Source organism: Tachyglossus aculeatus, chromosome X2, assembly GCF_015852505.1.
Source record: "Tachyglossus aculeatus isolate mTacAcu1 chromosome X2, mTacAcu1.pri, whole genome shotgun sequence".
Lineage (NCBI taxonomy): Eukaryota > Metazoa > Chordata > Mammalia > Monotremata > Tachyglossidae > Tachyglossus > Tachyglossus aculeatus.
Window position 1 is genome coordinate 8,556,733 of NC_052100.1, and position 21,663 is coordinate 8,578,395.

Below are 21,663 nucleotides of genomic sequence, written 5' to 3' on the forward strand. Positions count from 1 at the left end.
CTGTAAAATGGGAATTAAGACTGTGAGCCCCATCTGGGGCAGGGACTGTGTCCAACCCGATTTGCTTGTATCCACCCCAGAGCTTATTACAGTGCCTGGCACGTGGTAAATGCTTAACAAATACCACAATTATTATTATTATCACTACTATCATTGAAATTCTGTTGCTATCTCTTTAACACACCTTCAACCATTGAGGTTGATGTTCTTTACAGAGAATCATTAATCTGCCAATGTGTAAAGGTATAACTTTCACACCAACATTTAATGAAGTCACTACTTCAGTTCTAACTACACGGAATGGAAAAACTCATTCTGATTTTTTTTTTTTACCCACCAAGTTACAGTAGCTCTGTTGACTGTACAGGCTCTTCCTCAGCATATGAAACACTATAGAAATGCCACAATATTTCAAAGATGCCATAATTATCTCCATTTTCCAGAACAAAGGTGAAATGGCTGACTGGGGAAGTTATCATGGGATCTCACTGCTCTCCCTTTGCCAGGAAAATCCTAGCCAGAATCCTGGACCAACTATCATTAATTGTTTTATCCCATAATTCATTCATTCAACTGTATTTATTGAGCACTTGCTGTGTGCAGAGCACTGTACTAAGTGCTTAATCTCTCACTGGCTTCACATCACAGCTAAGGACAACAAGCCTGATCTTTGCTGTGTGTCAGATGGTGGGTAGGTGAAAGAAAATCAAGACCTCTATGTGGTGTTTGTAGATACTGCAAAAGTATCTGACACTATCAGTAGACCCGGGTACAGAAGTTTGGTTGGCCTGAGAGGTTCATAAAATTCCCAAGATTGTTCAGTGCCGATATGGCTGGCTGCATCAGAATGGAAGGGACTTTGTCTAATTCCTTCAGCAATGGAATAGAGCAGGGCTGAGTACTAAGTCCAGCCTTGCAGTCATTTTTCAAAAGCATATCAAGGAATCTGAAAGCCAAATTTTGACTACAACTCTGATCCTCTAGAAAATACTTTCAAACCAACAAAGGAAGTCACTTTTCTATCAGTAAGTAAGCTGTAAAACCTCACCTATGAAACACTTGGGAGAATCAGCAAAGAAGGATGGATCCAACAGCATGAAGAAGGTTGAGGTTCTGTACTGGCAGATTCTTCTCTGCATTGGCCACACAGAGCCAGTACTGGATTCGGCTACTTTGGTATGCTCTGTCCAATGATGCAGCAAATTGCAAAGCAGTAGAAAATCGAATTGGGAAGCTAGTTATGTCCCCTTTTTATGGTATTTGTTAAGCGCTTATTATGTGTCGAGCACTGTTCTAAGGACTGGAGTAGATACAAGTTTATCGGGTTGGACAAAAGTCCCTGTCCCACATGGGGCTCCCAGTCTAAATTGGAGGGAGGAGGATTTAATTCCCATTTTGCAGATGAGGTAACTGAGGCCCAGAGAAGTTAATTGACTTGCCCAGGGTCACACAGCAGATAAGTGGCAGAGCTGGGATTAGAACCTGGGTCCTTCTGACTCCCTGGCCTGGGCTCTTTTCACTAGGCCATGGTGCTTCTCTCTATAGTCAAGTCCCTAACAAGCTTTGAGTCCTGGATTTAGCTCGGAGCCCACATCAGGTTTCAAGACCATTTCCGTCAGAGTCACCTATTTGCCATACTTAACATCCATGGGCAAGGTAGGATCACAAAGAATGAAGGGGTTGGAAAGCAATCAGTAATTTATGTACATATCTGTTATTTCTTTATATTAATGTCTGTCTCCCCCTCTAGACTGTAAGCTCATTGTGGGCAGTTAATGTGTCTTTTTTATTGTACTCTCCCAAGCACTTAGTACAGCTCTCTGCATCTCTGCACACAGTGCTCAATAAATGCAACTGTCGGTCCCCCAGCATTGGAGCAGTGCTCATCACATCACTGAATTTCTGAATGGCACATGGGTGGAGAATGGACAACAGCATTATACCCACACAACTACTCTGTTGAGTTGAAATGGGAAAACCATATACAGAAAGAACAGAAGAAAAAGTTGGATGCACAACATCAAATAACACAAAATTGTAAAGGCACAAAAATTCAGCACATTCCTATGGGAAACACTCACACAACATATGAACCTTGTGGCTGGAATCTGTCCCTCTTTTTCTAGCCAAATGATCCAGACTACAATAATAGTCACTGTAAATGAAAATTAGATCCAATATGGGGCCAAGCGCATTCATAGATGCTTCCTGGCACTTACTGTGTAAGCGGACTTTCAGGAGAACAACAAAGGTTGAGTTGCCAGAAAGGAAACTTTGTCTGAGATCTTAATTAGCAGTTTTTCATATTATGTCATTTGCGGCTGCTTCTGTATTGAGGTTCAGGTCGTGGTGATTTTTTTTCAATCAGCTTCGGACCAAAGATGTCAGACAAAACATTGAACCCGTAGCATCCTTGGGGCTATTTTGCAACTAAACATTCTGGAATGTCTACAGTGGTCCATTTGGAAAACATTTGTATGTGCGAGCTTTTCATGTTTCCATTTGAGCTGAGATGGTAGTAATCGGTTCACCACTAATTACAAATTACTTTTTGTTGCTCTTTCCTTTGAGAGGTTATCTCAGGCTTCAAGAATCCTTATTCACCGGAGAAAAGCTTTTTACGGTTCCTATGTTGGCTTATTCATCGGAGAGATGTGGAACTTAAGTAATTGTTCTTTTGAACCGCTTCCTTAGAAAAGTCTATAGGCATTTTCTAGCTTTTGTAGGGGTTGTTTTCTTCTTTTGAAATTCTTGTTTTTGTTAATGGTTTGTCGAATGTGTATTTGTTCATTTGTATTTTTTTTTAATGATTTTCAGCCTAACGGCTAAAACAGATCTTGGATGTCCTAGATTGCCTGTCTGTGTTGACTATTCAAGTAGAGTTTCATGGTTTTCTTTGTTTGTTTGTTTGTTTTTGCTTTTTCTTCCCAAAGCACTCAGCACAACAGAGGCATTCTGCCCTGTGGAGAAAATGTGATCTTCAGTTTATTATTATTTTGACCCAATTCACTCGCTTGGGACTCGTGTCCACCTCTACAAATGATGAAAAGCGAATCTTCCCTGACTCTCCAGGTTTCCTGCCAGGAGCCCTTCTTGGTTATTGATGAATTGGTCTTTTGGGGGCTCCTTCTGTCAGGGCTCTGACCTGTCTGTCAATTGCTTGCAGGTATCCACTGTGACAGTGTGTGTGCTGAGGGAAGGTGGGGACCCAACTGCTCATTGTCCTGTTACTGCAAAAATGGAGCTTCGTGTTCCCCGGACGAGGGGATCTGTGAGTGTGCACCAGGATTCAGGGGCACAACTTGTCAGAGAAGTGAGTACGTCATCTAGGGGCTTCATTTCCTTCTCGGGGGCACCAGAAGGCTAAGGATCAGGGTGGGGGTGGGGGTGTAAATGTGGTCGGGATTATCTCTTTATCAAGTGGCAAGAGTTTTCATCAATGACCTCACCAGCTGTTAACTTGGAAGTTGTAAACATTAACAATTTCCCAGGTCCCAGGGAACAACTGAATCCTGCCAGATATTAGAGTGCTTGAAGAGCAAAGGATTAGCAGGGTAATCAGTCAGGCAATCATATTTATTGAGCGCTTGTTGTGTGCAGAGCACTGTACTAAGCACTTGGGAGAGTACAATTGCTGGCTTAGAATTGGCTTGTATTACTTGGGAATTGGATTCTTTTCCTAACAATGGTAGTAATAATAATAATAGTGGTTGTATTTTTTTAAGCACTATGTGCCCAGCACTGTACTAAGCTCTGGGGTAGATGCAAGTTAATTGGGTCAGATGCAGTCTCTGTCCTACATAGGGCTCACAGTCTAAGTAAGAGGGAGAACAGGTAATGCATACCCATTTTACAGATAAGGAAACTGAGGCCCAGAGCAGTGAAGTTACTTGCCCAAGGTCACCCAGCAGGCAAATGGAGGGCTGGAATCAAAACCCAGGCCTCAGCTTCCCAGTGGGCCACACTTCATTGAGATTTTTGTCATGCCCCACCCTTTGGAGTTTTTTGGGGGAGTACTTGGTGAGATTTCTGGGAAAAGACAAAAATTTCTCATCTTTTCCAGCTCCTGAAATTCTGTGGATAACATTCACCCAGGGAAATGAATGGAACCCTTTTGAGAAGGAGTGTAGCTTAGTGGATAGAGCCCGGGTCTGGGAGTCAGAACCTGGGTTCTAATCCCGGCTCCACCACTTGTCGGCTGTGTGACCTTGGGCAAGTCCCTTCACTTCTCTGGGCCTCACTTACCCCATCTGTAAAATGGGGATTAAGACTGTGAGCCCCATATGGGACACAGACTGTGTTTAACCTGATTATCTCGTATCTACCCTAGCGCTTAGTACAGTTCCTGGCACAGAGTAAGCACTTAATACCATTTTAAAAAAGACCATAGGAGGAGATAGGACCTGGAAAATAATGATGCCCTTCCTTTCTGCTTACAGTTTGCTCCCCGGGGTTTTATGGGCATCGTTGCAGCCAGACCTGCCCCCAATGTGTGCACAGCAGCGGGCCCTGCCACCATGTCACAGGACTTTGTGACTGCCTACCAGGATTCACCGGAGCACTCTGTAATGAAGGTACAGTTATATCTAAACTCTTTGGGAGGCAATGACTCTTTCACCCCGCCCCCCCCACCCCCACCCCTCCAACATATTCCCCTACCTGCTGTTCACTTTCCTCAACTGGGAATCAAATTTTCATCATGAAAAAGGAAAAGTGGATACCAGTGACTAACAAGTGCCTCTGCCTTGTTCCCAGTTTGTCCCAGTGGCCGATTTGGGAAGAACTGTGCTGGAATTTGTCCGTGTACCAACAACGGCACCTGCAATCCCATCGACAGCTCTTGCCAGTGTTTTCCAGGTTGGATCGGTAGCGATTGCTCTCAGCGTAAGTTCTTTGTGTTTCCCTAGGTGTGGTCAGCATCCAGTTTACCAAGCTCTAATGCCAGTGAATTTTCTTTGAAATGAGGGGTTAATGCAGTGCTGAGCCACATTTCCCCAGTGTCTAGGTACTAGCTAATGTGCCTGTAGAAACCCCCAGCCCATTAATGATAGTAATGATGGTATTTGTTAAGCACTTACTATGTGTCAAGCTCTCTTCTAAGCGCTGGGGTAGATACAAGCTAATCAGGTTGGACACAGTCCCTGTCCCACATGGGGCTCACAGTCTTAGTCCCCATTTTACAGATGAGACACGGAGAAGTGAAGTGATTTGCCCAAGGTCACACAACAGACAAGAGTGGCGGAGCTGGGATTAGAACCCAGGTCCTTCTGACTCCCAGGCCCGGGCTATATCCACTAGGCCACGCTGCTTCTAGACTTAGAGTGCTGTAGGGATAATCATTATCATCCACACCATTGGGATATATTGAGCACTCTACTGGGTGCTCAGGAACTTACAAAAGAAGTAAAAGACATGGTCTCTACCCTCAGGGAGTTTGCAGTCTAATGGAGAAAACAAGCTGGCACGAACTGCAAATGTCTACTAGGTCAAAGAGTAAAAGCATAGGTATAAAATGATAAAAACAAAGGGAGGCAATTAAATAGAAAGGCACTTGAGAGTTAAACCAAATAAGGAAGATCTGGCTTGTTTGGTGTGAGAAAAGAGAATAGGCTCTTGGGGGAGCTCAAACAAAATTTATCCCGTTTCTGGGCTTCTCTTATGGCAGCTGTCCACATAGAAATGACCTCTCCAGTGGAACTAGGAATGATTTAACACTCTCGTAGTCTAATCACTTTGACGCAGGAGACTAACAAATCTCTCAACCAATATGACTGATTTCAGCCTGCCCACCTGCCCATTGGGGTCCAAACTGCATCCACACGTGCAGCTGCCACAACGGAGCTTACTGTAGTGCTTACGATGGAGAATGTAAATGTACCCCAGGGTGGACCGGCCTCTACTGCACCCAGAGTAAGTAATTCCAGCAATCTTTGGCTGGCCCAAGGCCTTACCAGCCAGTCACTGAAAGGTCAATGGCTTTGTATGGGCCTTTTGGACTCCCTGATCCATCGCTTCTTCCTCCTTTAACTTTCACGCTCCCCTTTAGGCATGTTCTCCAGGAGAGTTAGGTTCTCTGTACCCTCTTCTGTAAAACCCCTGGGAACAGGAAGCCAGTGTCACAGCTTAGCTGGCAACCTCACGCCGTCAAATACGGGGTGGGTTCTGAACCAAAAGACCGGTAGGCAGTGGTGGTGGGAGTGCAGAGAGGGAGGGAGGGTCATTCTAAACCAGGATTTGGCTCACGTGGCTAATTAAAGGAAATCCAAGTGACCTGAGGTTCTCTGTTCTGTAGAACTGTACTCTTTGTGCACTGTTATCACCTGGACATTTCAGTCCCAGTTGGTGTTTTCAAAGGAAGGTGGTGGGGAGTTGGGGGAGGATTGGAGTGGTGTCTCATGCTCTGGCTGGGCCTCTGGGCATTAAACTGCTAATTGTGATAATTGGGTGTCTTCCTACTGACAACTAATGATCTTTCAGTAACAGCCCCATCCTATTTAACATCTTTGTGAGGAGCTGAGGTGCCTGATGTTTGATTTTTCATCTGAGAGAGTGAGTGTGATCAGGACGATAGTTGTCATTAAATCCTTCTTCCTCACTGCTGCCATTGCCCCACAGGGTGCCCACTGGGGCTCTATGGAAAGGACTGTGCTTTAGGGTGCCGGTGCCAGAATGGAGCAGACTGTGACCACATCTCAGGGCAGTGTACCTGCCGCACTGGATTCATGGGGAAACATTGCGAACAGAGTAAGTATGAAAGCGGTAGATGGTTACTTCTTCGGAAATGCTTTGGGCCTGGATGAGTTATTATTGTTAATAGCAGTATTTAAGCTCTTACTCTGTGTCAAACACTGTACTAAGCGCTGGAGTAGATACAAGATATGCAGGTTGGACACAAGTCCCTGTCCCACGTGGGGCTCACAGTCTAAGGAGGGAGAACAGGTATTGAATCCCCATTTTACAGAGAGGCACAGAGAAGTTCAGTGGCTTGCCCAAGGTGACACAACAGACAAGTGGCAAAGCTGGGGTTAGAACCCAGGTCTTCTGACTCCCAGATCCGGGCTCATTCCACTATACCACACTGCTTTGCTAAAGATTATTTATTCCTGGATGTTCAGCTGACATCCCCTTGCTTTCTGCCGGCACAGGCAGTATCCTTATTCTACATCCAACCAATCTCTTCCAAGCACTCGGGGGACAATCAGTCAATAGTAGGTATTGAGCACTGACTTTGTGCAGAGCACTCACTCTACTAAGCACTTTGGAGAGTACAAGAGTTAGTAGGCACTATCATAGCCTTCAGAGATTTTGAAATCAAATGGGGGAAACTGACACAAATAAATTCCAAGTGTGGGGGGAAAGACTAAAGTTTAAGGATATGTACAGAAGTGCTATAGTGAAGGGTGCAGTTGATTACCTATGTGCTTACTTGATGGGGAAGTGCTGAAGTGGCAGTCAGGGGAAATAGGGTGGGGAGATTAATCAGGGAAGGCTGCTTGGAGGAGTTGTGGCTTTAGTAGGACTTTGAAGATGGGGAGAGTGGTGGATTGCCAGATGTAAAGTGGAAGGGAGTTCCATGCCAGAGGGAGGGTGTGAACAAGAGGTCAGAGGCAAGAGAGACAAGTCACAGTGACAAGGTTAGCTTGAGAGGAGCAAAGCTTGTGGGCTGAGGTGTAGTGAGAGAGGAGGGAGGACGAGTAGGAGGGAGAGAGGTGATTGAGAGCCTTCAAGCCGATGGTGAGAAGTTTGTTTGATGCGGAGATGGCGGTCATTGGAGGCTTTTGAGCAATGAGGAGAAGACGTCCTCAAAATGGGACAGAAGATGTGTAGCCCCAGTAATAATAATAATAATAATGATGGCATTTATTAAGCGCTTACTATGTGCAAAGCACTGTTCTAAACGCTGGGGAGGTTACAAGGTGATCATGTTGTCCCACAGGGGGCTCACAGTCTTAATCCCCATTTTACAGATGAGGGAACTGAGGCACAGAGAAGTTAAGTGACTTGCCCAAAATCACACAGCTGACAAGTGGCAGAGCCGGGATTTGAACCCCTGACCTCTGACTCCAAAGCCCGTGCTCTTTCCACTGAGCCACGCTGCTTCCCCTAAACATTTGAATTCAAGTTGCCCATTTTGGTTCTTGAGCCTTAGGGCCTTCACACTCCCATCTGACAGACAAGGCAAGTGAAACCCAAAGAAGCTGAATGACTCTGTGGCAAAACCAAAAATCAGAGTTCCAAGATGTTAGCCAAAGTTTGGGTCACCTTGGGCAGGGTGTTGGTGGAGCCTAAAAGAGAGAAGAACAAGTGAAAAATGGAGGGGAAGGGAGAAGAGGAAGAGAGGAAAGGAGAAAGGGAGAGAAGGGAAAAGCAAGAAGGGATTAGGAGGAGGGCTGAGAGAAAGGAGAAGCTAAAAGGGGGACAGAAAGAGAGGAAAAGGAGAAAAGAGGCGAGGGAAAGAGTACTCACTCTTGGCTGCTGCCTCCATTTGGCTGGGGAGGCGATGACAGAGGACACAGCCACTTCTGAGTCCAGACCCCACTGGGCCTGGTCTACATGGCACCCTCTTCCTCTCGCTCCTTCTCGTCCCCTTCCCAATATCTTCCTCCCTATAGGACCAAGGTTTCTTTATGCTTCCTGCCCCAAAACCCCTTAAGTGGGCTATGGGTCAGACCTTCAAATTTGGGGATTATCCCACGACAGTCAGGACATTGGATCACTGCACTCTAGCACCGTTGATCCTGCACATAGTCTTAAACCTTGCCTTCTGTTTGTCTTTCCTCTTCTGCCCATATCACTTTCAGGATAACCAGGTTGTGAAAATTTAAGTCACTGGGTCTCCTCTGGTTAGGAAATATTTCAGACTTGCTACTAGGTCACATGAGGCCATTCTTAACTGGGCTTTGCTTTGGCAGTAAAGAAAGAGCTGCAACAATGCCAGAAGAGAGAAAAGCAGGGGAGAGAAAACACGACAGGGAAGGAAGAAGCCACTAGGGAGAAAGAGGATAACTACAGGGTCCCCCTCACCCAGGTGAAGAAGAGGGGAGCTGTACAGGGTGCCTGGTTCCCTCCTCTCTTTGCAGCCTAGGCATAGGGAGAACCAGATCTGCCCATCCCTGGCATGGCTCTTTCTCCTCTCCCTCACCAGCCGGTTAGTGAATCATGTGGCTGGTGGCCAGCTCATTAGAGCATTCTTCAAGCCCCAGGCCTGTCTATTGATGACTTTTTTTTTTTGCTCCAATTTTGCCCAAAGTGCCCCAGGGTAACGGCCCCAACGACTAACCCATCAGGCATACCGCCACACATAAAATACATTGAGGGAATGCTTCCAGGCAGCTGTCAGAAAGGAGTTTCTGAGAGCAAAGTGTTTAAGAGGAATAGGTAGTGTCTACACACCACCAAGAAGAAGTACCACTGGATAGATGAGACCGGGAATAGCATGGGGCGGAGGAAAATGCAGGGGCCTGGGAGAAAAGCAGCAATGACTGAGAGGTGTCCTGGATTCAAGGGCAAATTGGAAATTTTATGAGAAGAAAGTCATCAAAAGATGGGCCCGGGGCTTGTAACACACTATAATGAGCTGGCTGCTGGCCACATGATTTACTAACCAACTGGGGAGGACAATGAGAATGAGCGATGCCAGGGATGGGCAGATCTGGAGTGGCTACAAGGATAGGAGGGCACCATTAGGCACTTGGCTCCTTGGGGGCCAAGAACGTGTCTTTTACTTCTGTACATGCCCCTGACACCTAATATAATGCTCTGCACACAGGAGATGCCCAGTAGAGACTATTAGACTCTACCTGATGCTTTTCTCTCAGGAGATTGAAATTGGGGCCTCTTTGCTGTGTAACCATAAATGAGGATTCAGATTCACCATCCTGAACTCCACTCATGATCCCATACGCTTAATGTGAGCTGAGCACTGAACTGAGCCCTTGGGAGATTCCAACAGAGTAGGTAGACATGATCCTTGCCTTCTAGGATCTTACTATTTATCACAGGAGGCAGGCAGTAAATTAAATTACAAGGAGGGGAAGCAGCAGAGTATAAGGATAATAATAACAATAATAATTATGGTATTAGGTGCTCAGTATGTGCCAAGCACTGTTCTAAGTGCTGAGTGTGAACATAAGTGCTGTGAGGCTGGCAGGGAGTGGGGATATCAAGTGCTTTAAATGGTATAGGCCCAAGTGCATAGTCAACACAGAAGGGAAGGCAGGGGAAGGAGAGATTAGTCAGGGAAGGCTTCCTGGAGGAGACAAGATTTTAGTGGGGCTTTGAAGATGGGGAGACTGGTTTAGTCGGGATCTAATTAATAACACACATGGAAAGCTCAGCAGGTAATACTAAAGTCAAGGTTTGCAAGGTAATGTTTAAAGCCACTGAGGGTCAATACTGTCAGGGTCAGGATTTAATTAAGCCAAGTCAGGGACCCTGTACAAGGCCATGTGGTTACCTGAGAGCTTTGCTTGGGCAGAAGGCTGAAAAATAAGGTTAGGTCTAAGGTAACCCTAAATTAAGGCAAAGACCAAACCAAATCACCCTACCTTCCTTTTTAGAACAGGAATAGCTTAGGAAGAGAGAAACAAAGTATGAGCCCGTTGTTGGGTAGGGACCGTCTCTATATGTCACCAATTTGTACTTCTCAAGTGCTTAGTACAGTGCTCTGCATATAATAAGTGCTCAATAAATACGATTGAATGAATGAATTGCAGGCTGGAGCACTGTTTTTAAACCAATAAGATTTTGATTGCTTTGGTGTTTTGTTTGTTTTTTTTTAGCTTCCAGACCCCCAAAGCAGTGAAATAGATCTTGAATCTAGGTTAGGTGAAATTGATCACCCTCCCAGAACCCTTCCAAAGTGGCAAGAGTAAATCCAAATCCCCTTTCAGGGCACCGCATCTATTCAAATGGGCTTTCCCAAAGAGGGCAGAGAAGTATGGTCTTGACCACTGTAAGAAGCAGCAGAACTGATCTGATGGGCTCATTCCCACCCCACTCCACCTCTCCCGGTCCCATAACAGCACTGGAGAGGGAACAAGGAGACTAGGCCACACAGAGTGATGGATGGGCTGTCCCCAACTCGGTCCACTGACCATCCCTGTTAAAAGGCACTTTTTTAAGCTTTTCAGTTTGTCATCCCCTCGTTTAAGTCCTTTTTTATTTTTACTCTCCTGAACAGAATGTCCTCCAGGAACATATGGCTATGGCTGTCGACAGATTTGTGACTGCCTGAACAATTCTACTTGCGACCACATCACAGGAACTTGTTACTGTAGCCCAGGCTGGAAAGGTGCGAGATGTGATCAAGGTAAGAAGCAGAGCAAGGGTGCAGAAAATGACTACGCTGCTGCCCCATTTAGTCTCTCTACCCAACCTCCCCTCTTGACACACAGATCCACACTTTCAACTCTGTCGTCTCCACTGAACCCAACTCCCTCATTCCCCTGTCTCTGTCGATCCCATATTCCCACGGCCCTGAATTCACCTCCACAGTAATGCTTCCTCTATCTTGTGCTCAAGCTGTGGGGCACTGCTGGAGGAAATCCAGATTCCAAACTGCCCTCATCTATCTCAAAATCCCCCTCATCTGCTATAACTCTGCCCTCTCTTTCGCCTAAAAGTACTTCTCCATCCCTTTTGACTCCCCTGCCCATTGCCCACCCTATTTCTGACTTTGTCCTTCATAAAACCTCACCTCCTCAATCTCTTGCCCTGATGACTTTGCCATCTACTTCATTGACAAAATTGAAACCTTCAGGTTTGAACTCTCCACAATCTCCCCATCATCCCCACATCTCCAGCTCCTGCCCAACCCCAATCCTCTCTCAAGAGATTGCCCACCTCCTTTCAAAATCTACCCTCTCCACCTAAGCCTTGAAACCCATCCTTTCACATCTTATTAAGCATTGCCCCATCCCCTCTTGCCTCCCTGACCACCATTTGCAAACAAACATGTATGCTCTAAAATGCACATTGGACAAGATTAGTAGAAGGCACAACTATCTTGAGGTTTTTTTGGTCAGAAATGCCCATTAATGTATTTGTATTTTTTTCAGAAACGATGCTTGTTGCCATTTGCAAAAGCTTCCAAATTATTTTTTTTTTCATATCCTAAAAGCAACCAGCTATTAGCCCAGTATGAAAGGGTTGCAAAGAGAAATCAAATATTTATCTGGCACAGTGTAATCCTCCCATATGTCTGTTTCTTTTTGTTTTCCAGCTGGTGTCATAATAGTTGGGAATTTGAACAGTTTAAGTCGCACGAGTACTGTTATCCCTGCTGATTCATACCAGATTGGGGCAATTGTCGGCATCATTATTCTTGTCCTGGTTGTCATCTTCCTATTGGCACTGTTCATTATTTATAGACATAAGCAGAAGGGGAAAGAATCAAATATGCCAGCAGTTGCCTACACACCTGCTATGCGGGTCATCAGTGCAGATTACAGGATTTCAGGTAAGAGCGGTACTGACAACCCCAATCCTGAACCAATGAAGCATCCTTGGAATCCTAGAACAAAGATTGGTTTCTGAATTGTGACAGTGAGCCCTGCCCATTCCCCTTTCCAGACTCACCCACCTTTCTTCCTAGTTATCTGTACCCTTGGAGTAACTAGGACCCTTGGAAAAACTACGTGTAGTGTTTCATTTTGTATCAAAACTCCACCTCTAAACTGCAGGCTTGTTGTGGACAGGGAACGTGTGTTTACTGTTGTACTGTACTCCCCCAAGTGCTTAGTACAGTGCTGTGCACACAGTAAGTGCTCGATAAATGCAACTGACTGACTGAAACTACCCCTTCATGTAAAAAGAAAGAATCCCGATTCTCTACCCACAAGAGAGCTTTCACACTGAATATACGTTGTTCTGGGTAGGGGTGAGGTGAGCTGATGGCATGTTGCTGACAGCTGAGACTTGTGCAAACTAATTCCATTTGCTGTAAGCAATGCATTGGCACTCCTTACAGGCCCGTGAACTGCAGCTTAGCCCGATGGACAAGGTAAAGATGGCTAGAAGAAACTGGGTTTCCGAATGGTGCTGTCTCTTTTATTGCTTTGTATATGAAGTTTGGGGAAGGCAGCTGTCTTAACATCATTTCCTTTCCTCTTTCTTCTAGATACCATTCCGCACTGCAATGGGGGAAACACAAACAGTCATTATTTCACCAACCCCAGTTATCATACTTTGACCCAATGCACCCCATCATCTCATGTCAACCTTAGGGACAGGATGACCATTGCAAAGGTAAAGTAAGCAAAATCTGTTTGAGGGAAAAGCAGGAAGGTCTGCTGTTTTTTCCAAGGTTTTTTGGTTGTGGTTATTGCTGCTGTTTTCGTCACATACCTAGCAATTACCAGAATGGTCAGTGGGCTAGAACAGTTTCCATATGAGGACACAGAAAAGGACTGTTCAGTCTGATAAGATGAAATTTGAAAGTGAACAGAATTGGAGCTTCCAGAATCATGAAGGGGTGAGAGCAAAAAGGTGAATATGTAATGGGTTAGGGAGTCTAAGTAGGAGGGTGTACAGTAATTGAATCCCCATTTTACAGAGGAGGAAAATGAGGCCCAGAGAAATGATTTGCCCAAGGTCACTCAGAAAAACAAGTGGCAGAGAAGGGATTAGAACCCAGGTCCTCTGACTCTCAGGCCCATGCAAAAGCTCTTTCACCCAGGTGGTGATAGCATAAATAATTTGTTACCCTAGGAAGTTGGGCAGGCTGAAAACCATCAATAGGTTCAGGAGGGGTTTGGTTAAATCCATGGACAAGAAGTCTCTCATAGGTACTGGATAGAAAAGTGTAGGCATCCCTAACCCTGAGGATGGAAGGCCAGGAAGCCAGTCCCCCAAGCATCCTGGTGTCAGGGATGGAGACCGAGTCCTGGGCTGGATGGTCCCATGGCCCATCCATTTGCTTCTTTAAGACTGATGGTCTTAATTGCAGTGATGGCCTCAAAACCCATCAGGGGAACTTCCTTTTGATGACTCCCAACTGCAATTTGTATTCTGTCCATATTTCTGGCCTCAAATCTGCTTCATTCTACATCATTTTTCTTTTTTGAAAAATAGACAGATAAAAGCCAGCTGTTTGTGAATCTTAAGAGTGTGGATCCTGGAAAGCGAGGGCGCATTGTGGACTACACGGGAACATTGCCTGCAGATTGGAAGCACAGCAGCTACCTCAATGAGCTCGGTAAGCCATAATAATAATGATGGCATTTGTTAAACGCTATGTGCCAAGCACTGTTCTAAGGTCTGGGGTAGATACAAAGTAATCAGGTTGCCCCACGTGGGGCTCACAGTCTTCATCCCCACTTTCTAGATGAGGTAACTGAGGCACAGAGAAGTTAAGTGACTTGCCCAAAGTCACACAGCTGACAAGTGGTGGAGCTGGAATTAGAACTCACAACCTTTGACTCCCAAGCCCGTGCTCCTAAGCCACGCTGCATCCAACTGGGTTCTTCATTCAGTTGTATATGAGTGCTTACTGTGTGTAGAGTACTGTACTAAGTGCTTAGGAGAATACAACATAACAATAACCAGATACATTCCCTGCCCACAATGAGCTTACATTGACACAGGCTAAAATGACCATAGGGTTGTCCTCAGAGACAAGAAAAGGAGAAGGAAATTGAGGTTTTACTCCTCCTCCTCCTGGTAAGGCTCCCCTCTCCCTCTTTGTGAAAAATACACAAGCGCTTAGTACAGCACCAGAGTTTGGGGGATGTACAGTGACAACTCTAGTGTTCTTCCCTCAGACTAACCTACCTCCAACCTCCACCAGCTTTTCCAAACTCATTCCTGAAGCCCCCGATCTCTCTACCGCCCCTCACCACCCGAAAAACCTCTCCAACTGCTTGGTTTGTAAAAATCAAAGCTATCTGGCGTGAACTTCCCAAGGTATCCTCAGTACTCCCTCCACATCCTACTCCTGCTTCCTCATCTTTCTCTTGCTTTTCCAGCTATCTCCCAATCTCCCAGCTGCTTTACAAATCCAACCAGCTGCTTCCTCCAGGTTGGTTTCACTCTCTGTGCGTTAGATAGGAGTGGCAGTTGCCCCATCTTTCTGAGTTTCTTGAGATTTCACGCAGTCTGGTCCCTCAGTCACAGAACAGGCACAGACCCAATATGGGTCTGAATTCAAGGGGCTGGGGCTGTCTTGTATGCTCTGCTGCCCCCCTGTGGCCGCTTGTTGCAATTACATGTGACGTTGAGTGATTTGGTCAGCTAACAGGGGTTTTCAGAGATTACCTCCGTGTGTCATGTTTTGGGGTTAGAGCTGTCTCTGTCCTGTGGCAGATCGGGATGGGCAACCTGAGGATTCTTTGGCCAAGAAAACCCCTTAGGGCTCAAGGCTTCCTACTCTGCAGCCAGCCAGGCATTTTCGCTATTAGAGTGTGTTGTAATCTCAACATCAATAGTTCAATTCCTTCCCTCCTGGGAAGGCATTTTTAGTAATTCCACTAATTGAGGCACCCTAGGTGCAGTGCAGATCTTAGATCTTGAAAAGGACAACACAAGCTAGTGATATCTTCCCTGTCCCCAAGGACCTTATATACTAAAGAGGGCTATTTTAGCGATGTTGTGAAGGTTGAACTGAGTATTTGCAAACTTTGCAAAAGTATTTACCAGCAGAGAAGAAAGGAGAGTGTGTGTGTGTGTGTGTGTGTGTGTGTGTGTGTGTGTTGGTAAAGAGCCTAAGAGTCTTGAATCCAAATGGTCAGTAGTTTCTGCTTGATGTAAAGACACACGTGATGACCATGAGGAGCTTGCAATCTAATGGGGAAGCCAAACAGACAAAAGTGACAAATATGCAGTAGTTTGTAGAAGGTGAAACTCAAAGGCACTAATTCCATGGAGACAAGGGAGGTGATTTTACCCTTACGGGTATGGCATCACAAGGTTGAGCCCATTATCCTCAGTGAGTAGAGTGGGAGGATGAATTCCTGACTCTTGGATGCTAATCCCAGTGCCCTGTTGGCTTTTTAAATAATGACACTACACGATTGATTCATATTCATATTCACATTCAGCTGTGACTTTTCTGTTTGTAGGTTCATCCTGTATTTGTATTTGGGTTCCCGAATGCCCTACCTGGCACTTGCCCCTATTGAATTTCACCCTATTCCTATAGGACTGTTTCTCTAGATGGAAACTTCATCCAGGACAAAACAAACTGACCAAGAGGGGATATGAACCCCCGAGTGAAAGGTGCAGTGGCCCACTAGTCTATCACAAGAAGCAGTGTGGCCTAATGGATAGAGCCCTGGCCTGGGAGTCACAGGACCTGGGTTTGAATCCTGGCTCTGCCACTTGTCTGCTGTGTGACCTTCAGCAATGCACATCTTTGTGCCTCAGTTACCACACTCAATCTGATTAGCTTATATCTACCCCAGCACTTAGTTCAGTACCTGGCACCTAGTCAGTGCTTAACAAGTACCATTTAAAAAAACAAATTACTTGTCTATTAAGCCTCTGGGACTTTAGATTTGATAGTTCAAATTCTATGTGTGTGCTCATTGGTGTCTTTCTCCCCCCCCGCCCCCCCTTTTCCCCCCTCTAGGTGCTTTTGGGCTTGATAGAGGCTACGTGGGGAAATCCCTGAAAGGTGAGGAGGGGAGTTGAGGAAGAATTTGAAAGAGACACCTACCATCGAAGTAGTGGGAGGACAGAGGTAGCTTGCTGGACAGGTGAGGGAAAGGGCAGTATAGGGTCCAGTGGAAACGAACCCTTGGTTAAGCAGGAAAGAGATAAAGAACCAAGTGGACAGAAGGACAGGAAAGATAATGAATGGGGAGGAAGCCCAAGCTAATTTTGGCCAGTGCCCTTGCCTGCTCTGATTCCTAGGTCATGATCGTCCCCACCTCCCTGCACCTTGGGTCACAGATTTAGGAAACCAGCTATGCACAGGGCACAAGGAGTGCATAAGAAAGTGAAGTCCTCTAGACCCTAAGCTCTTTATGGGTAGGGAACATGTCTACCAATTCTGTTGTATTGTACTCTCCCAAGCGCTTAGTACAGTGCTCTGCACACAGTAAGCGCTCAAATACAATTGATTGAAGGGGTCCCCATCCATCAACTTTTGACCATGAAAAAACCCCACCCCCTACCTCCAAACACCCCAGGTTGGGGTGGATTAAAAAGAGTAACAGTACATAAACAAATCTAGCAATGACCTGAAAAGTATTTATTTAAAAAGGGAGTAGCTAGCTACTCTCCCAAACATCACTATTGGGTAGCCAGGCCATAGACAATATTATCCCTTTTTATAGATGAGAAATAAGGGACCCAGAGAGTTGGGACTTGTCTTAGATAACACAGTAGGTTGATGGCACTGCCAGCATAATCAAATTATATAAATGTTACACAAAAATTAAAATTGCTTTTTTATTTTTCTTTTCTCTAGACTTAAAGCATTCCGAATATAATTCAAGTAGCTGTTCGCTCAACAGTTCAGAAAATCCATACGCTACCATTAAAGACCCACCAGTTCTGATCCCCAAAAGTTCAGAATGTGGCTATGTGGAGATGAAGTCACCCGCCCGGAGGGATTACCCATACACTGAAATCAGCAGCTCTGTTTCAGGCAATAAGAATGTCTATGAAGTTGGTAAGTATTCACTGTACTTCATTTCTACTTGCCTAAGGGGACAAAGATACCTGCTTAAGTTATGAGGTTTCCTCTTTTTTTTTTTTTTAATGGTATTTGTTAAGCTCTTACTACATGCCCAGCACTGTACTAAGCACTGTTACTTTGGAACACTTTAAAACATCATTTAAAAAGCCACTCATTCCTCATCCAAAAAAATTAGAGATTAGGAAAATTTCATCAGCACGTGATCCATTTCTAGCTAGGCGATCCCCAAACTGGCTTTTGGGTATTCAGTCAGTTCTCTCCCTGCTCCTCTCCCAATACACCCCAACCCACACATTTTGCTTTTCTAACACCAACCTCCTCACTGTGCCTCCATCTTGTCTCTCTCACCCTCAACCCCTTCCTCCTGCTTGAAACCCCCTAACCCCTTCATATCCGACCACTCTCCCCTTCTACAAAACCCTAAGTTCACATCTCCTCCAGGAAGTTTGCCCTGACTTCTCTCTCATCTCCTCACTCTGTTTTCCCTCCCTTCTGCATCACTTTTATACACACACCCACACACGCCAATAGGAGGGGGCATAAAGGTTATTGAAAAGATGGAGCATGACTTACCCTCAGCCAGGTGTCTGCCGTTAAAGAGCCATTCTCGGTTTTCACAGAACCTACAGTGAGCGTGGCCCAAGGAGGATTCGGGAACATTGTCCCTTTTGGTCAAGATCCATACGACCTCCCAAAGAACAGCCACATTCCATGCCACTATGACTTGCTACCTGTCCGAGACACTCCACCATCCCCGAAGGAAGAGGTCAGCGGTGGAGAATGAGGCCTGCAGAGCCCCAGGGAAGCACGGGGGACCGTTTTTAAAGAACTACAATCTGCTTCTCCTTCATTCTCTAGTTTGCTACCTTCTTGGGATGCTCGTCCATTGGCTAGACAATTGCTGAGCATTTACCAAGAATCTCAGATGTGAGGTTTGTGGGTCACTGAAGGGGTGGGGGATAGATGACACACGGAGGAAATTCTAAGCTTTCTTTCCAAGTTACTTTTATAGCAGCCCCATACACTACATTTACATCATAACCCGCTGGGCGAACACACCAGTTGGCCAAGCAACTCCAGCAACATAAAGGCTTCACTATCCAGAGTGTGTGATGCTTTTCACGACTCTCTCATTTTCACTGCAGCATGTTTCTCAGGATGGTGCAGCCACCCACACTGTTCTTAGAGTAGCTGTATGTTCATTTTGCCCCGCCTCTCTGGGCATTCTTACCTTGCCGTGGCTTGTCCTCATCTCTGGAGGTGGTGACACAAGCCATGTACAAGCCCGGAGGCTACTGCAAACTAGAAAGGAAACCTAGAAAGGAATGCCAGTTTCCAGATGGTGGATTTGAAGGAATCGTGAAAGTTTGCCTTGGATAGCTGTAGCTAGCGCTGGGGTTTGCCTGACTTTGGGGATGACTGTCCCCATCTCACAACACTCCACTAACCCTCCTTGACATATCAGTAATTATTTCACAAATATAACAGTGAAACCATTTTATTTTTGACAGAAACTGAATGAGTGTGTTAGAAATGGAAAAAAAATGTGATGAATGCTGAAAATTTGAAGTGCAAGATAAGGTTTTGTAAGCCACTCGTATTATGTAATGTAATAGAGAATAAGACTAGTACATGGTTGTGGTTCATTTTTCCCTAGCAGTGAGAGAAATATCTTTGTTCTTTTTAGAAAGGCACCTTCTCTTTTATTAAGTGTTAGTGTAGGGAAACTATGCTTAAGCTGGTCTTTAGCATTGCTAATACCTTGATACATGCACTCCCTCCCCCTTGTTTTCATTAACTTGCCTCTCCCATTTTAATATTGTGTACCTCTGTCTTCTAGTGCTCGAGCTTATCGTTGAAAAATAGAGTATATGGCCATTGCATCTTGTATTTTCGTCACCCATCCTTTGTTTCGTTTGGAAAAGAAGCACTCACTGTTCTCTAAAAAAACAAGGTACAATTGTGCAAGTTTCTACCGTCATTAACAGCTGTCAGAGGCAGGCCACAACCCAGAGTGGAGGACGGATAAGGGGTCCTAGCTTTTTGGCATCTGAGCCATCGGACGTGCCTCAATCCACCTAGGACTGTGGAAACAATAGCACTAGTAAAGGAGCTAATCTTGAAATCCCATTTTCATGGGGGAAATTGAAACATAGTTGGCCTGCTAGTCTTTAGTGGTGGGGGTGGGGGGAAGGTTATGGTTAGGATTGGAAAGACCCGTTTCTTTTCACAAAGCCCATCACTGCCATCACTAGAGAGGAGGAGAAATGCACCAGAAAGCAATGCACCTACCTCAGAATAAGTGATTATAGGCTCACCTTTTAGAGACTGGAAATTTGGCAAGGCCACGGCTCTTTTCAACGCAACTAATTGGCCACCTTGGTAAAATAATTAGGGAGGAAATTGTAGCATTTCATAGAAATGGGATTCTACCATCAATCAAGCAACAATAATTTTTGAAGGTGTGTGTGCAGAGCACTGTACTAAGCACTTGGAAGAGTCCAAAAGAATTAGTAGACATGATCCCCACCCTCAAGGAGTTCACAGTCTAGCAGATTGAGATACCATACTGGGGATGGCAAGATTATCTAGACATCCATCACTATATGGATTTACCAAAGATTGAGAATCATTCTGAACATAAAAGTTTGAGGGAAGAAAAAAAAGCTGCTGGTTTTTTTCTCAACATTTCAAACAGAACCACATTGTGCTATCATCAAAATAATCTCCTCAGGCACCTGACGCTCACAGCCTAAGGCTCCTTGTTGATGTATCATAATGGCAAGGTGCAGAATAAAAGGATTTGGGGAGGGGGAGAAGCAGGGAGTTTCTACATATAAACATGCCAACCAGACTGAAGAAGAAATAATTTGCTAAGTTGTTTCAATAAACTTTAAGCATTTCTAGTGGGTGAGAGGATAAAGGTCACTATGTAGTGACAATATTTGAAATAAACATTCATGATTTTCTCAAACAGAAGTCCATGGGTGATCATGATGCTGATGAATTCAAAATTGTCTTAATTTAATCAATTTTCCTCTAAATAACTGTAAAGAAATCTGAACTCCAAGCAACTTCCAACCCAAACTAACCCAATCCACTAACCTTTGGACCATAAAAGGTCTGCTTAAGTGGCGACTCGCTGAAAGACTTACCCAAAAATCTAGTTTCTTTAACCATTTCAGCTCTAGGAGTTTAGGTGATCCAATAACTGGCATCACCTAGTGACAAGACTTCTAAAAGACCAAATACACAAAAACAAAATGCAGGGACTAGAAAGAAATATTGAGGAAATTTGCCTTATTTTAAGTGAGTTTTAAAGGCCTACATTTTTGCAGTAGAGATCCCTGTGAATAAAGTTCACTCTGTATGCTTCCCAGATTGAAGAATTCAGAGCATGAGGCTAAAAAAAAAAAAGTCAATTTGTTTTAATCCTTTAAATCAGACGGGTGCATTGTGTATTAACTCTTGTATGGTAGACTTTGCCTTTTTGGGGAACAATTAATGCTAGTCAGTCTCTGTGTTCCTACCCCAGGCTTCATTTTGATATGACTGAATTATATTTTTTAAAAGGAAAACTACAAACTAGGTCTGGCTTGTTTTAGTTGTAACACAAAAAATGTTTCATTGTTGAAATATCTCTACTTTCCAAAGATATAATGGATGCTCAGCAGTCGTACCCTTTGCTACCATTTATAACCACCAAACATGCTTATAGGTTCATGTAATAAAGTTTCTAATGAAAGACTTGAAAGTTGGAGTTGATTTCTCCGTATGATTCCACTGGGTTTAAGGGCCTGAGAATTCATCGGGAGAAGCCTCTGGCATCTAAAAACCAGAATGATAAGTGACAGGGTCACTTGTGACCTTCATCAAATTTCAAAAGATTTCATCCTAAGGCTCCAGGACCACCTCTCCATGCACACATAATGGAAGGGCATGCGTCCCTTGTCTTTTCAGTCACGCCACCCACCCACTCACACTTTGCCCCTCACTAATCCGCATACTCTTCAACTTCCTCT

General features: G+C 44.8%; 1 protein-coding gene across 3 annotated transcripts in view; it reads left to right on the top strand.

Moving 5' to 3' along the window:
* Positions 1-21,388, top strand: part of MEGF10 (multiple EGF like domains 10) — a 109,810-nt gene extending 88,422 nt beyond the window's left edge. For 2 of the 3 annotated variants that reach the window (XM_038770597.1, XM_038770599.1), the window contains 12 exons: positions 3,167-3,313; positions 4,440-4,574; positions 4,756-4,884; positions 5,782-5,910; positions 6,616-6,744; positions 11,183-11,311; positions 12,224-12,460; positions 13,121-13,248; positions 14,074-14,197; positions 16,568-16,612; positions 17,411-17,614; positions 18,262-21,388. In XM_038770597.1, the coding sequence (XP_038626525.1) occupies positions 3,167-3,313; positions 4,440-4,574; positions 4,756-4,884; positions 5,782-5,910; positions 6,616-6,744; positions 11,183-11,311; positions 12,224-12,460; positions 13,121-13,248; positions 14,074-14,197; positions 16,568-16,612; positions 17,411-17,614; positions 18,262-18,425 (1,700 nt within the window). In that variant the 3' untranslated portion in view covers positions 18,426-21,388. The remainder of the gene's footprint in view (positions 1-3,166; positions 3,314-4,439; positions 4,575-4,755; positions 4,885-5,781; positions 5,911-6,615; positions 6,745-11,182; positions 11,312-12,223; positions 12,461-13,120; positions 13,249-14,073; positions 14,198-16,567; positions 16,613-17,410; positions 17,615-18,261) is intronic. The other variant, XM_038770598.1, reaches the window with a different exon arrangement.
* Positions 21,389-21,663: the final 275 nt, after the last annotated feature.